Source organism: Zalophus californianus, chromosome X (assembly GCF_009762305.2).
Source record: "Zalophus californianus isolate mZalCal1 chromosome X, mZalCal1.pri.v2, whole genome shotgun sequence".
Lineage (NCBI taxonomy): Eukaryota > Metazoa > Chordata > Mammalia > Carnivora > Otariidae > Zalophus > Zalophus californianus.
This window is the reverse complement of record NC_045612.1, coordinates 20,078,827-20,093,509: the sequence shown is the minus strand read 5'-3', so window position 1 is coordinate 20,093,509 and position 14,683 is coordinate 20,078,827. Positions and strand designations below refer to the sequence as shown.

Sequence of the window (14,683 nt, the reverse complement as noted above, 5' to 3'; positions counted from 1 at the left end):
GATAAAGGGTGACACGACTTGTGATGCCAGCACTAGTGAGAATATCTATAGCTCCTTGTATTTGGTGTCACATCACCTTGTTTACACTATCCTTTGGGATGTCTGTAGCATAAACATTGCCTTTCACCATTCTGGGCTCCAGTAGTTTCTGTAGTTAATAACATTTCAAAAAGGGCATCCCACATTCTATAGAATGATGACTGTACTTATTTCACAGAGAGATTGTAATACATGGGTCTGCCTTCAGATGGGACTTCCTCTGGCTTATGGAATCAAACTTTGATTATGTGTCCATTCTTTTGATTTTGGTAGTTAACCATGCATTATTTGGCAGCTATTAAGAGTGAAGGTGGATGGGGCAGTGGGAAGAGCCCTAGAACTGAGAAGAACTGGGTTCTGGTCTAGATTTTGCTGTCAAATTGCTGTGTGGCTTTGGGCAAACTCCTGTCCTTCTCTGAGCCTCAGTTTTCTGAACTGTGGAATGGAGGCTATGGACTAGGTGATGGCTAAGGTCCCTTCTCTCTCTGATCCATTCTGATATACTAAGCAGTTCCTGAAACATTCTTTTTTTTTTTTTCTGAAGCCAGAAGCTGTCCCTCCTCCCCATCCTTTCTCAATATATTTTAACAATACTACCCCCAGTTTATGAGTTTCGGCTACGGCGTGATGGGCTGACTTCACGTATTGAAGAACTCTGTCCCCAAATTTAATTATCTTGGGGCACCATCACTGCATAGGATAAAATGAGCCATTTTGTTCATCATGACTGCAGCCTTTGCTGAAGTGGAGGTTACAGGATAACAACTTAAAGGCTAACTCACTAATGCTCAGGGATGGATGAGGTATTGTGCCAGCAGACCGAACTGGTGCCCAGATGTTTTCATCTAGAAACCTGTATCTCTTTCCCATGTTGTGATATATTACTGGGGATGTCTTTATCCATTGTCACTGCCTGTAGACATTTGAATAACCTGGACGCAATGCCTGTCTCATCCACTATCGATTCCTCAAACTCTGAGGAGCAATCAGAGGCTTAGAGCAAAATTCTGATGGTGCCATAAAGTGCCAAGTTTATAAGGATTCAAATGATGGCATCAGTGCAGTCCCCACTTTTATTCTCATAGCTGTTTACTAGTGAGCACTGCTCAATTCCAAACTATTTGATGGGGGCAATGGAGTAAATTAGTCCTCCAAAATGTGAGGGCTGTGGATTTATGCCTCGCTGAAAGCATTTCTGTCCTAACAATGTCAAAGCAGGTGACCTTTCTGACGTTAATTTGTTTCTCCATCTGTGCCATGTGTTTCGGGAGGACGTGAGGAACAAGCTTGATGCCACTTATGTGTGTTTCCCTTTTTGATATTGCCAGAGACTTGCTCTGGGTGTCCCTCTGCTCTTTGTTCAAACTCTCTCTTTTGGCATCTGCTAATATCCTAGCCCTTTGACTGATCTAAATACAATTACGCTTTCTTTCACCAGTGACAATGTAAAATTGGATATTTGAAAGAAAAATAAATTTTGAGACATATAAGCATTTTACTAACCTGAATAATAGCATTTGAAAAGTGGACCTATACGGTTAGTTTTCCTAAGTTTTGTAAGATGGTGTTTTTTTTAAGACTTGCCCCCGATGCCATTGGAGATTGAAGAAGAAAGATCTATTTCCAACAGTCTCCCAAGATCTCTTTACCTGTTTTAATTTAATTCAAATTTAGTAAAAGAGCTTGAACAGAGTAAGATGTTGTATGCATTGATGCAAATTCTAATTTTATGTAATTACTTTTGAAACCTGATATTTTCTGGTAAACTCAGGCCCTTTGCAAAGAAACTTCAAGATTAACGTGTTTATTAAAAACCAATGCTAAATAGCACACATACTTTATTCATTTAATTCTCACACAACTGCTGAAATGGGTATTGTATCATTTCCCCATTTTATAGAGGAAGTCACTGAGGCTCAGAGAATTCAACTGATTTTCTTAAGGTCACACAGCTAAGAGATTGTAAAGCTCTGCTTTGCACTTAGTTCTACTTAGCTCTAACTCCAGGGGCCACCACAGGTATTTGTCTAAGGATATTGTTTTCATGAATGTCTTGAATTCAAGACTGAAAACTGAGAGGCCCTGCTTTCCGCTTCCTTCTCCTGTATTTTTTGATGTCATGGTCACTTCAGGCCAACCCCATAGCATGCTGAAGGGGGAAGGGGAAGACACTTTGGCGCCAGAGAGATCTCTTGGCACCTTGTTCCCTGTGAGGAGCTTGGAAAACCAGGCTTAAGGACAAGTATTCAGCTCTCAAGAACCTGCTACTGTGCCTCTCTCTCTTGGTGGTGTTGAAGCCTGCTTACTTGTCCCCACTCCCCACCATTTCCATCTGCTTCCTGTCTGGGCACACTGGCCTCCCTAACTCTGCTTCTGTCTTGTATTCTCCTGGTGCCTTGAGAGACTTGAAGGCAAGCAAGACAGTGTCAATTTTACTGGCACAACTGCAGCATATGATTGCTCTTAAGTTTAGCCCTCTATCTTTGAGCAGGAGGCAATGACAAACGGTTTATTCTAAGGCCTTTGATTTCCTTCGTAATTGTAAGCATCGAGGCTGACTCATCTCTCAAAGGCTTTTCTCTCTCTCTCTCTCTTTTGGCTGGTGTTGTTTTGAGGTTTTCTTGTTTGTTCTTACCTTATTTTGGGGGGAGAGAGGGATCGATTTTCATCTTGATTTTTGGGTTAAAGAACCAGCCTACTCTTTGGATGACCAGATCTGGGAAGCCTTGGAAGAAGTAGCTGCAGCTGCAAAGCAGGTACAAAAATGTCTGAATCGGGGCAAGGGGGAAAGGGGGAAAGGGGTGGGCGAAGGGGGGAAAGGGGAAAAAAGGAGAGAAAGGGAGGAAAGAGGGAGTAATATCAGAAAAATTCAGCCAGAGCTAGGCTGTATATGTCAGGATGAGACCTTGGGCTAATAGGTTTTGGACCTGCTATTGTGAATGGGGGCTTGCTAGAGACTTACTCTGGGACTGAGGTGGGTACTGTGCATATATCTTTGGTTAAAATGATCATTTTTGTGGATGCAGTTTGGTGGTTGGGCTTGGGCATTCACCTTGGGTCCAGGGGATGGTGCTTTGCAGTTGAAATAGCTTTAAAAAAATCCATGCTAAGGATTTTCCTCCTAGCTCAGTTCCGAAGCCATAGAAAGACTCCTCGTCTTTTCTCATACTGCACTTCAGTTATCTGGCAGGAATTTATTATTGACATGCATGACTTTTGGCCATTAAGGAAAGTGGGCAAAAGTGAATTTTGGAAACAGAAGAGGGGTGGGATTTTTGTGGGTCTGTGCGTTTGTTTGTGTGTTTCCTTTGGACAGAGCTCATTTATTAGATTATTGAATGATAAACTCCTACCTACTTTTCCTCTGTTAAAGCCACATTACCTGATCTTTGGAATTTAAGCCCCCCCCAACTCGATTATAATATATAGAATATTACCATAAAACTCCAATGGCAAACGGGGGCTCAGGAAAAAAATGGCATATGACCACTTCCCTTCTTGTCAAAAGGTTTAGTTTCCCCAAATTATCTTCTCTGTCAAGAACCAGCATCCACTCACTCACCCAAACCATAACCTTTGGAGCTGTCCTAAATTTTTCCTTTTTATTCCAATTCCCCTAAGTTCCATCAATTCTACCCATAAAATCCATCCCCTGCCCTAGCTCCAGTGACACTGGCTTGTATCAACATCTCTTTGCCTCTTGGCTGATCTACCTACTTCAGACTCTCTCCCCAAACCAGGCTTTTCACTGCTCCCTGTGCTTTTTCCAACCGCAGCTCTGACTGTCACTTCCCACTGAAAACCCGGCAGTAGTTCCCTACTGCCTTCAGGAGAAGGGTCCAGCTCCATAACATGGCTTTCAGGGCCATTCCTGAGCTCATCCCTGCCTATGCAGATTTGTCTCCTTCCATTCCCTTTAGACAGCTTTAAGAATATAACAACCTCTCTCCCATCTCTCTGCCTTTGCACAAGCTGCTCTCTTTCTGGACTCCCCCCCCCCCCCCCCCCCCCCCCCCCGCCCCACCGCTGTCTCCAGGCAGACTTAGAGTTTCCTCCTTTCTGCTCTCACAGTACTTTGATTATATCTTGGCCATTGACTTATCACAAGGTTTCGTAAATTGTTGCCACCCTGTATGTCTCCTTCACTGCACTGTTAGATCCTTTATGAAAAGAGTAGTATTATCTTGCTCATATTTGCATCTTTAGTGCCTGGCACAAAGTGAGTAGTTCATATAGATTTTTTAAAAATGAATGAATGAAAGAATAAATGAGTAACAGAGGCCAGGATGTGCGGGAAAGAATGCTGTATGGGGTCCAGGGAGATCCCCACTGAGGGATCCTATGTAGCCCAGGAGCAGTTTGAGATAGTGGGTACCATGGAGAAGGGACATATAAAACAGGTTTGCCAATACACTAAGACAAACTTCACTCTGATCATCCAATCCTGTAGTAGGGAGTCTCACTAGAAATGGCCTCGAAATGATGTTTGTTTGTTTTGGTACAAACTGATGTTTTGTTCATGAAAAAAGAATCATATAATCAAGTTGCACGATTTTTGGTAAATAGAGAAAGGCAAAAGGCAAACAAAATCCTACCACTTAATACAGATGCTGTTCGTATGGGGGTGCATTTTTTCAGTCTTTTACTTTTATGCATGTTTTTCTTTACATGGTTATAATCATAATTAATACAATTCTATATTTTCTATTTGCTGTTTAAAAGCTCTTTGTAAACATCACTTTAATGATTACATAATTTTCCAGACTGTGGTCATTCCATAATTTATATAACTAGCCTTGTTGCTGGGCTACCTTTTTCCCCTTACATGTTTTCCTGTTATGGCTCATGTACATATGGTTTTTCCTGTCCAAAGGAAAATTTCATTAGGATAGATTCCTAGAAGGGAATTACTGGGTCAAAGGGCCTGGGGATGATATTTGGCTCCATACTTAGGTGTTGAGTTTGCTTTCTGGAAGAGTTGTACAAATTTTCAGTGCTCCTAACCTAGATGGATGTGTCCAAATTTCATCCAACCTGGACAGCATAGAGTAGTATCATTAAAAAATAAAAATGAACTCCATCACTGTTCTAATTAATTGATGGACAATATTACCTTATTCTTGTCTCAGTGTACATTTTAAAATTGTGAATAAGGTTGGTTGATTTTCTTTTTAATCTTTTTTTCCTTCTTTTTTTTTCCCTTTTCTTTCTTTTTTGTTTTGTTTTCTGTCTTTTTTTTTTTTTTTTTCCTAATTGGGTTTTCTCTTTTCGATTGTCGGTTCAGGGCTGATTTTTTTTAAGTTGTTTTTTTTTTTTAATTTCTTTTTAAATAAGCAACCAGAGGCAGCTCTCCTTGAGGGTGAAGCCGCCTCCCAGTTTTCCCTCCCCCTTTGCCACCCTCCCCACCCCCCCCAAAGCTCCTTCCACCAGGTCCAGTGACAATTGGATGATGCAGCCTTGATAATCATCCGATTCCAGAATGGGTGGCTGCATTCCTTTTCTGAAGGCAGCAAGGACACTGTGCCCCAGAATCATGCCCCCTTTGCTGTTTTTGTCCGCCTTCATTTTTTTAGTGAACGTCCTGGGAGGAGCCCCAGGACACAATCCGGACCGCAGGATGAAGATGATATCAATACACAGCCTGTCGGAGCTGGAGCGTCTGAAGCTGCAAGAGACTGCTTACCACGAACTCGTGGCCAGACATTTCCTCTCTGAATTCAAACCTGACAGAGGTGAGCCGCCCGGAGCGTGGCGTCCCCGTCTTCCGGCGAGCGGACCCCCGGGCGGGAAAGGCCGAATCTGGGGTCCAGGAGGGTGGGAGGGGCTCCCGCTCCGGTCCCCGGGCGTCCCGACAACTGAGGAAGCGGGAGTTGAAGGGTGTTTGAATTGTGGGAGAGGTCAAGATTAGTTGAGTTGGGTCGAAGACTGGGGGGCTTGAGGGGCGGTTAGACAGGCGGGCGGATGGCAGGGACAGACAGGTGGACAGAGGGCAGGTGAAGAGACTGACGCACCAGGTGCGGTGCGCGAACGAGTCAGAGCGAGGCGGAGGCTCAGAGGGACACTCTGAGGAGGGATTGGAACGCACAGAGACGGCGCGCTCGAGAGACGGCGAGTCCAGGGAGATAGCGAGACAGTGGGAGAGACACGCGCCAATCCGGGCTCCGAGCGGGAGGGCTGTGCGGGCGCGGGAGCGTCGGCTGGAGGTGCGCTGCGAGAGCTGCCCACCTCAGCGCGCTGCGGGTGAGCGAGCGGGACAAAGCCCTGGATGGGGTCCGAGCGTGTGGGGAGGGCCGAGGGTGCTAGCGGACTCGGAGGCCCAGGGGAGGCGGGAGGGGGCGCGCGGGCCGAGGGGCGCCTCTGCGGCAGTGAAAAGTGCGGGGGGCGGCGGGCTCGCCAGGCGAGTGCAGCGGCAGCGGCAACTGCAGCGGCCTGAGGGCTTCATGCGAGGGTCGAGGAGACCCCGCTGCGGGGTTCTGAGCGTCGGGACGGCGCAAATCGCCGCTTTGCGGCTGCGGCGAGGGGAGCCGACGGCAGCCGGGCCGCGAACGCGCCCGCAGGAACTTGGAGACCCCTACTTGCCGCCGCGCCGCAGGCGGAGCCCCTCCCCTAGCCTGTTGCACTGTTCCGGCGCCACAGAGCCCTCAACTGAGGCTTGAAGCCTTGTGTGGAGCTACTGCCGTGCGTGACACGGTGTGCGGTGCGCACGCGGCGCCTCCAATCGTCTGATCTGGTTAAATTCTTTGAGACTCAGGTGTGGTGGGTAGGCTTGGGTCCCGTTGTCAAACGGGGAAACTGAGGCTGGGAGAAAGCACAACACTTTCAGGGTGCTGGACCCAGCTGTTTGCCACCCCCCTCCCTGCGGATCAATGCATTGCAATGTTTTCGACATTTATTAAATCCTTTTTGTGTGAGCGTGCGTGTCTTTTCTTTTTCTCTTCCCATAGCTCTACCTATTGACCGTCCAAACACCTTTGAGAAGTGGTTTCTGATTCTGAGAGGACAGCAGAGGGGTGAGGGGCTCTCTTATTTTCTTAGGAACTAAATGGGATGCTGCCCACCCCCCAACCTCCCATACTGTGTCCCTGGCTACTGGAGACTGGGCGGGGCCCACTGCTTCTGGGGGCACTACTCCCCCACCCAGCCCTGTAGGGGATGATTTCAGGAAATGGCGCACTAGCTGCAGGCACGGGTCGGTCCCAGCTGATCTGCCTAAGCCTTCCCGGTACACGCACCCCAGAGGGATCGCCCAGAAGAAATTATCCTCATTGCTTCGAGGCTGTCGCCCCCCTGTCAGGACTTAAGGCAGGGACCTTTAGCTCCGTCGGGGTAGTTTGAGTGGAGCTGAGTCCTTCCGCCAAACCACTGCAGGGTCTTTTTGGCTCACTCCTCAGGGAGGGAGGCTGCGGGTCTGGAGGGGTGGGGTTGGCTGCGGACGGTTGCTGAGAGGAATGCCACAGCCCCTGCAGTTCCTCCTGATTTAAGGGCTGCGGAGCGTTGACGTTTCTCATTCTTTCTCTCCCTGGCTCCCCAGTCGTATCACTCAAGACTTTTGGCATTCGTCTGGAAGAGGTGCTGGTGAATGAGCTTACCCGCCGCAAGCATCTTGAACTAACAGCCGCGATGCAGATTGAAGAATCCACCGGTCAGGCTGCGGGCCGTCGTCGGGGAAACGTGGTGCAAAGGATGTTTGGCCGTATCAGGCGCTTTTTCAGTCGCAGGCGGGATGAGCCCTCCTTGCCCCGGGAGTTTACTCGCCGTGGGCGTCGAGTGAGTTAAACAACCCTCCAGGTTTCAGGCAGTGGCCCTAACTGAGACATCCAGGGATGCGGGGGAGGGGGGGAGGGTCAAGACCCGTGTCCTCAGAGGAAGGGGGAGGTGAACAGAACACGTTGGAGGCCTGTAATTGGCTTGCCACGAAGAGACTGTCTCCTGTTACGAATGTGACGCAATCCTCAGGAAGGTCTGAAGAGACCTTCCTGCGCCCCTGCCCCCATTTTTAAGATAGTCTGGGTTTCTCCACAGGGTGCAGTATCTGTGGACAGCCTGGCCGAACTGGAGGACGGGGCCCTGCTGCTGCAGACCCTGCAACTTTCCAAGATTTCCTTTCCAATTGGCCAGCGACTTCTGGGATCCAAAAGGAAAATGAGCCTCAATCCGATTGCTAAACAAATCCCCCAGGTTGTTGAGGCTTGCTGCAGCTTCATTGAAAAACATGGTAAGGGGACCTGAAAATGATGGTTAAATCAAAGTAGGAGGCAATTAAAGGGAAAGAATGGTGTTCTAGAAATGGGGAGAGAAAAGAGGTCACGGGTTTGAGGATGGGAACATTCCCCTGCCACCAGCTGGGGTTGGAATTCAGCTGGGGAGGGGGAAATGCGGTGGGGAAGGGGACCAGAGAGGCTTAGCATCCCTTGGTCTTTTCTTTCAGGCTTAAGCACTGTGGGGATTTTCACCCTGGAATACTCGGAGGAGAGAGTGCGTGAGGTAAATTGGTTATGTTTATACTTATGTTCCTTGAGTGAGGAAAAGCAGGTGTGTGTGTGGGGGGGTCTTCCCCACAGTCCTGAGGGGAGTTTCATGCCTGGTGTGTGTGGGGGGAATCAAGGTCTTTCTAACCCCTCAGGCACACCATATTGCCAGCTACTTCCACTGAAGCATAAGACAGGAGGTGGCCTGTGGTGGGCAGGGCAGAGGGTCCATGTATTCTCTCCCTTTTTCCTAGCTCCGTGAAGAATTTGATCAAGGTCTGGATGTCGTGCTGGATGACACTCAGAACGTGCATGATGTGGCTGCACTCCTCAAGGAGTTTTTCCGTGACATGAAGGACTCTCTGCTGCCAGATGATCTGTATATGTCCTTCCTTCTGACAGCAAGTGAGTCTTCTGCTCTCTCTTCTCAGGCAAAGAAAGGAAGTAATATGGGGGTGTGGGGGTCTCGGGACAGAGCTCTGGCTGCAGGACCCCAAGGAACTAAAACAGAATAAACACCAGAATCCAGAATGCTTTCCTTGCATCTTTTCATATTCCATTATAAGTCTATTGTTTGGAAATTTCTCTAGAGCTTCTTGAAGCTGTGTGTGCCCTCTCAGGGCAAAGAAGAACCTAGGTTCTATAGAAGGGGTCTGATTTTGATGGGAGCACTTTCTTGCTTTTAGGGTTCCTGAGCTCAAATGCTTTGGGAATGAGCAAAGACAAAATGCCTGGGTACTTTCTCCATAGCCTTCCTCAGTTTTCAAGCATCATCACCTCTCTCTTGGTATCAGGCTGCTGCCAAGGCTAGCCCCCTGAGCCAGCCCCTGTTTTCCTTCTTCTAGCTCTGAAGCCGCAGGATCAGCTTTCTGCCCTGCAACTGCTGGTTTACCTGATGCCACCCTGCCATAGTGACACCCTGGAGCGTCTGCTGAAGGCCCTGCATAAAATCACTGAGAACTGCGAGGACTCCATTGGCATTGATGGACAATTGGTAAAACAAACAAACAAAACAAAACAAAACAAAACAAAACAAAACTCTGGAAAAGGGTAATGAGAGTAGTAGGGGACATGTGTGGGAGTATATGAGAGAGAGACAGAGACACACAGTAGGAGAGGGAAACAAGAACAAAAAGAGACACATTTATTTGTGTCATTTCCATCACCACCTCAGAGTCGATCACTTTCTGCTTTCCTTTTCATAGATTTCAGGCAACCGTATGACTTCCACCAATTTGGCTCTGGTGTTTGGATCTGCTCTCCTGAAGAAGGGGAGATTTGCCAAGAGGGAGTCCAGGAAGACAAGACTGGGGATTGACCACTATGTTGCTTCTGTCAATGTGGTCCGTGCCATGATTGATAACTGGGATATCCTCTTCCAGGTAAATGGAACCTCTGGACAAACTTACTTCACAGCTTTCTCTCTCCTATTAACAAGGCAAGGGAGAGACGTACATGCATCCCTGAGGGTAGCCAAAGCAGGCAGCCACCAAATCTCCCAGAAATTCCTCCTGCATTAGCTGGTCATGGTGCCTTCAGTTCTGGGTACCTGATAGAGATGAGTCTAAATTTAAAAATGTCATGCAATAAAGGCTAACATTGCTCATTTTACCCTCAGGTGCCTCCCCATATTCAGAAGCAGGTTGCTAAGCGTGTGTGGAAATCCAGTCCTGAAGCCCTGGATTTTATCAGACGCAGGAATTTGAGGAAGATCCAGTGAGTGTTTTCTTGGTTTGTTTAAGCTTAGCCCGAAGCAGCATTGCCTGTGGGGGCTTCTAATCCCAGACCACCATCATGTTAGACAACCTAAGTATAAAAACTGACTTGCTTTTTCAAATTCATTCCAATCCAGGAGTGCACGCATAAAGATGGAAGAGGATGCTTTACTTTCTGATCCAGTGGAAAATTCTGCTGAAGCCCGGGCTGCTGTCCTTGCTCAGAGCAAGCCCTTTGATGAAGGTCAGTTCCCTGCTGGAGATCAGGCCCTTGGTGAAGGTCAGGCCCTTGGTGAAGGTCAGTCCCTTGGTTAAGGTCAGGCCCTTCCTGAAGGCCAGGTCCTTGCTGAAGATGAGCCCCTTGAGGAAGATGAATCCTCTAAGGAAGATGTGTCAGTCCATGAAGAGCCAGTATTTGAGTATCTCAATCAAGGAGTAGTCCTTGGGGAAGTTCAAGGTGTCGAGATCCCAAATGACCTTGAGATTCAAAGCCCACATCTCAAAGGCATCCCAGAGCTTGATGAAGATGATGACGATGATGATGACGACAATGATGACAATGATGATGATGACAATGATGACGATGATGATGATACCCTGAATTTTGATGATTTTCCTCCCCTTGAAGATATTCTAGACCCTGATGATGAAGTTCCTGAACTCATTGAAATCCCAGACTTTGAAGAAATACCATATTTTGATATGGTCCCAGACCCTGAAGGAACCCCAGATGTGCAAGAAATCCCAAATCTTGGAGAAAACCCAAACCCCGACCTTGAAGAAGGACCAGATTTTGAAGACAACCAAAATCTTGACCTCGCAGAAATTCCCTATCTCCATGCAATCCCTAACAATGAGGAAGCCCCAGACACCAAAGAAATCCCAGACCATGCAGATGCTTCAGGTAATGATGAAAACCCAGATTCTGAAGAAGGTCCCAGTCTTGAAGAGGTCCCAGCTTTTGGTGAAATCCCAAATGATGAATCCTCAAATGCTGAAGAAAGTCCAGGCCACGAAGAAACCCCAGAGATCAATGGGATTTCAGATTCTGATGAAGACCTTGATTTTGAAGAAGTCCCAGCTCTTCATGTGGTGCCAAGCCCTGAAGAAGCCCCTGGGAGTCATGAAATCCTAAATCATGAAGAATCCCCAAAGGTTAATGGACTCTCAGACTCTGAAGAAGATCCCCACCTTGAAGAGGTGCCAACTCTTGATGGAGTTCCAAATGATGAAGAAATCTCAGATACTGAAGAAATTCCAGATCAGGAAGAAACTCCAGAAGTGAATGGAATTGCAGGCTCTAAAGAAGACTCCAACCCTGAAGAGGTCCCAGCTCTCCATGTGGTAACAAGCCCTGAAGATGTGTCCGATTTTGATGAAATGCAAGACGAGGAAGAATCCTCAGATGTGAGTGGAGTCCCAAACAGTGAAGGAGCCTCAGATGCTGAAGAAATCCCAGGACACGAAGAAGCTTCTGATGTCAGTGGAATCCAAGACTCTAAAGAAAACCTCAATCTTGAAAAAGACTCAGTTCTTAATGTGGTTCCAGAGCCTGAGGATGCTCAAGTTCACAAGGAAATTCCCAGTTCTCAGAAAGACCAAGCCAACACTTTTGAAGAGAACGAAGGTAGCAATTTGGCTCCAGAGCCTGAAGAAACCTCCATTCTCAGCATAATTCCAGACCCTCAGCCAGACCTGGCTGCCAGTCTTGAAGAAATCATCAATGTGGAAGCTGTCCCAATACCTAACAATCTTGACTCCAAAGAAGTTTGGAGTCCAAAGGCAATCCATAAAGAAGATGGATATGTTATGTTTCCTGTAGATACGACACTCCTTAAAAACAAGTCTCGGCCTGGCCAAGTAATGAACCACAAGTCCTCCCCAGAGTCATTGATGACCAACACCTGCTTTCTTCCCTCCATGAAGTGTTGTAAACTTCCGGCTCCAGCTTTGTTACTCATTTGCCTCGTGAAATTAGGCTGCTTGTAGGGTGGTGGTGGTTGTTAGGAGGCTGCCCTCTTCCCCGCCTTCCTGGTGGTATTGTCCATTTGCTCTGAGCACGGGGTATCTGTCTCACTCTTTCTGTTCTCTAACTCAGTCCTACCCCCAAAACCTTCCACAGTGGGCCTAGATTTAGAGATCTATGTCCTACTGTTAGGCTGCGGTTTTCTTAACATGTCAAATGGGGATACTCATTCTTATTCTAACTTCTTACCTTGTATTGTATTTGAAGGGCAAAATTAGGTCCTAGTCCCTTGGGTGCTGTGCAAAGTATGAAGTCTAGAAACATAAGGAATTAACATTGTTACTATTTTCCAGGTTCCTCTGAGGAGCCAGCTGTGCCTCCCGGCACTGCCCGTTCCCATGACGGTGAGGAAGGAGCGGGTAACCCCCCCATTCCAGAGCAAGACCGCCCATTGCTCCGTGTGCCCCGGGAGAAGGAGGCCAAAACTGGCATCGGCTACTTCTTTCCTTAGATGTTTTTTCCTTCTATAAGGTGCCGGACGGGGGAAAAGGGTGGGGGTAGACCTGGGATGTCACAGGAAACATTGAGGAGAATGTTGAAGGTAAAGATCTGAGGGTAAGAAGGATTTCCACCTGATGCTCGGGTCAGGCTGAGAATTCCAAACTCACTGCCAGCCCCTTCACTGGGGATGTTTGGTCCCTTTAGCTAGTAAAAGCAGAGATGTTTCTGTGTCATGCCCAGGCTCCCTGGTGCTACCTTGCCTTTCTCTTTTACCCCTGATCTTGGCTTTCCCACACTGCAGCCCTTCCTTAAATTGATGTGACATTTGTGGTAAATAACTTGTCCCAGAGAAGCTCACAAATCTCGAGGTGCTTTCCCTCCCCCCAAAAGGGAATTGCATGTTTTTCCTGACTTTCCTTCCCTCCTCCCGAGAGCTCAATTGGAAAGGCCCTCAAGAGGCATGTTAGGACGTTAGGTCAGCCTACTGACAGCTGACAAATAATTAATGCTAAACCATGTCACACCAACTCATAGCCGTGTCCCCGCAGCAACTCCACCACCTCAGGATTCCCCCCCAAAATTATTTAGACCAATGGCTCACCCAACAGCCACTCTCAAAATTCTGTGCAGTTTGGCTCAGGTCACGCTAACAGGGAAACCTCAAATGTAAGCCTAACTAGCCTTCTGGGATCAAAAGTTAGAGGAAAAATTTGATTTTATTACCTAGATCTGTTTTACAGACAGCTGGAGTTCACATCCTGTTGTCAGCAAAACAGCTAGTTAGGTAGAAACACACAGTTCCAAGTAGCTAAAGTCACCTGATTACAAATGTTCTTAACTATCGTCTCTGTAGTTCCTCTATGCAGGACGGTACAAATTTGCGGGACATGCTCTGGTAACACACAGATATGGGTTATGTATGACATCCAAAATTATAGCTGATATTGATGGGTAACAACTGCTAAGGTCCATAGAATGAAGAATGTATTGTATTGAGGGATAGAAATTGATCACACAATGGATAACAACCGCAGAGCTCGAAGATTTGTGATTGTTAAAACTTCTCTGGCATTTAATCATTAATAAACATCTGTATTGTGACAGCAGCATATTCATGGCTTACTCTGTGTGTGTGTGTGTGTGTGTGTGTATGTGTTTAATTTGAAAATTGTGTTGGTGAGTTGGGAAGCTCTGATTGGAGCTGAAGGGGAAAGAGAGGTAGGGAAGAGGAATAAAGGAGAGAGGGTCACATGGAATAATGGGAGGGAGAGGAATGGAATAAAGCAGAGGGGGAGATGTGGAATAAAGGGGAGGGGTGATGGGAATAACTGGGTGAGATGACATGGAATAAAGGGGAGGGGGTAATGAATAAAGGGGAAGGATGATGTGGAATAAAAGAGTGGAGGTGATAGGGACAAAAGGGGAGGGGTGATGATGGGGAATAAAGAGGAGGTGATGGGGTATGAAGGAGAAGGGTGATGTGGGATAAAAGGATGGAGGTGATGGGGACAAAGGGAAGTTATGGGGGATAAAAAACAGGGGTGATGCAGAATAAAGAGGTGGTGATGGAGAATAAAGGGGGGTGGGTGACATGGAATAAAGGGGAGAAGGGTATGAGATAAAGAAGAGGGTGATGGGGAGTAAAAAGGAGTAAAATGGAAGATGGGAAGAGCTGTGGTTGAATAAAGAGAATGGAAGAGTTAAAGTAGAATGCATGAGATAAAAGGGAGGGGTGATGGGGTATAAAGGGGAAGGGTGTTGTGGGATAAAGGGGTGGATGTGATGAGGACAAAAGGGGTGATGGGGAATAAAAGGCAGGGGTGATGGGGAATAAAAGGCAGGGGTGATGGGGAATAAAGAGGCAGTGATGGGAAATAAAGGGGAGGGGTGGGTGACATGGAATAAAGGGGAGAGAGGATATGGGATAAAAAGGAGGGGGGATATGGGATAAAAGGGAGGGGTGATGGGAAACAAAGAGGAGGAGGTGATGCGGT

At 47.2% G+C, this 14,683-nt stretch overlaps 1 protein-coding gene across 5 annotated transcripts in view; it reads left to right on the top strand.

Moving 5' to 3' along the window:
• The window catches only part of ARHGAP36 (Rho GTPase activating protein 36), a 31,051-nt gene extending 17,261 nt beyond the window's left edge, over positions 1–13,790 (top strand). For 3 of the 5 annotated variants that reach the window (XM_027608777.1, XM_027608774.1, XM_027608773.2), the window contains 11 exons: positions 5,613–5,771; positions 6,984–7,049; positions 7,571–7,806; positions 8,062–8,254; positions 8,468–8,523; positions 8,762–8,912; positions 9,353–9,501; positions 9,713–9,889; positions 10,126–10,223; positions 10,360–10,466; positions 12,542–13,790. In XM_027608777.1, coding sequence (XP_027464578.1) covers positions 5,613–5,771; positions 6,984–7,049; positions 7,571–7,806; positions 8,062–8,254; positions 8,468–8,523; positions 8,762–8,912; positions 9,353–9,501; positions 9,713–9,889; positions 10,126–10,223; positions 10,360–10,466; positions 12,542–12,699 — 1,550 coding nt within the window. In that variant the 3' untranslated portion in view covers positions 12,700–13,790. Of the gene's footprint in view, positions 1–2,685; positions 2,796–5,518; positions 5,772–6,983; positions 7,050–7,570; positions 7,807–8,061; positions 8,255–8,467; positions 8,524–8,761; positions 8,913–9,352; positions 9,502–9,712; positions 9,890–10,125; positions 10,224–10,359; positions 10,467–12,541 lie in introns of those variants that run through there. The other 2 variants (XM_027608778.1, XM_027608775.1) reach the window with 2 other exon arrangements.
• Positions 13,791–14,683: the final 893 nt, after the last annotated feature.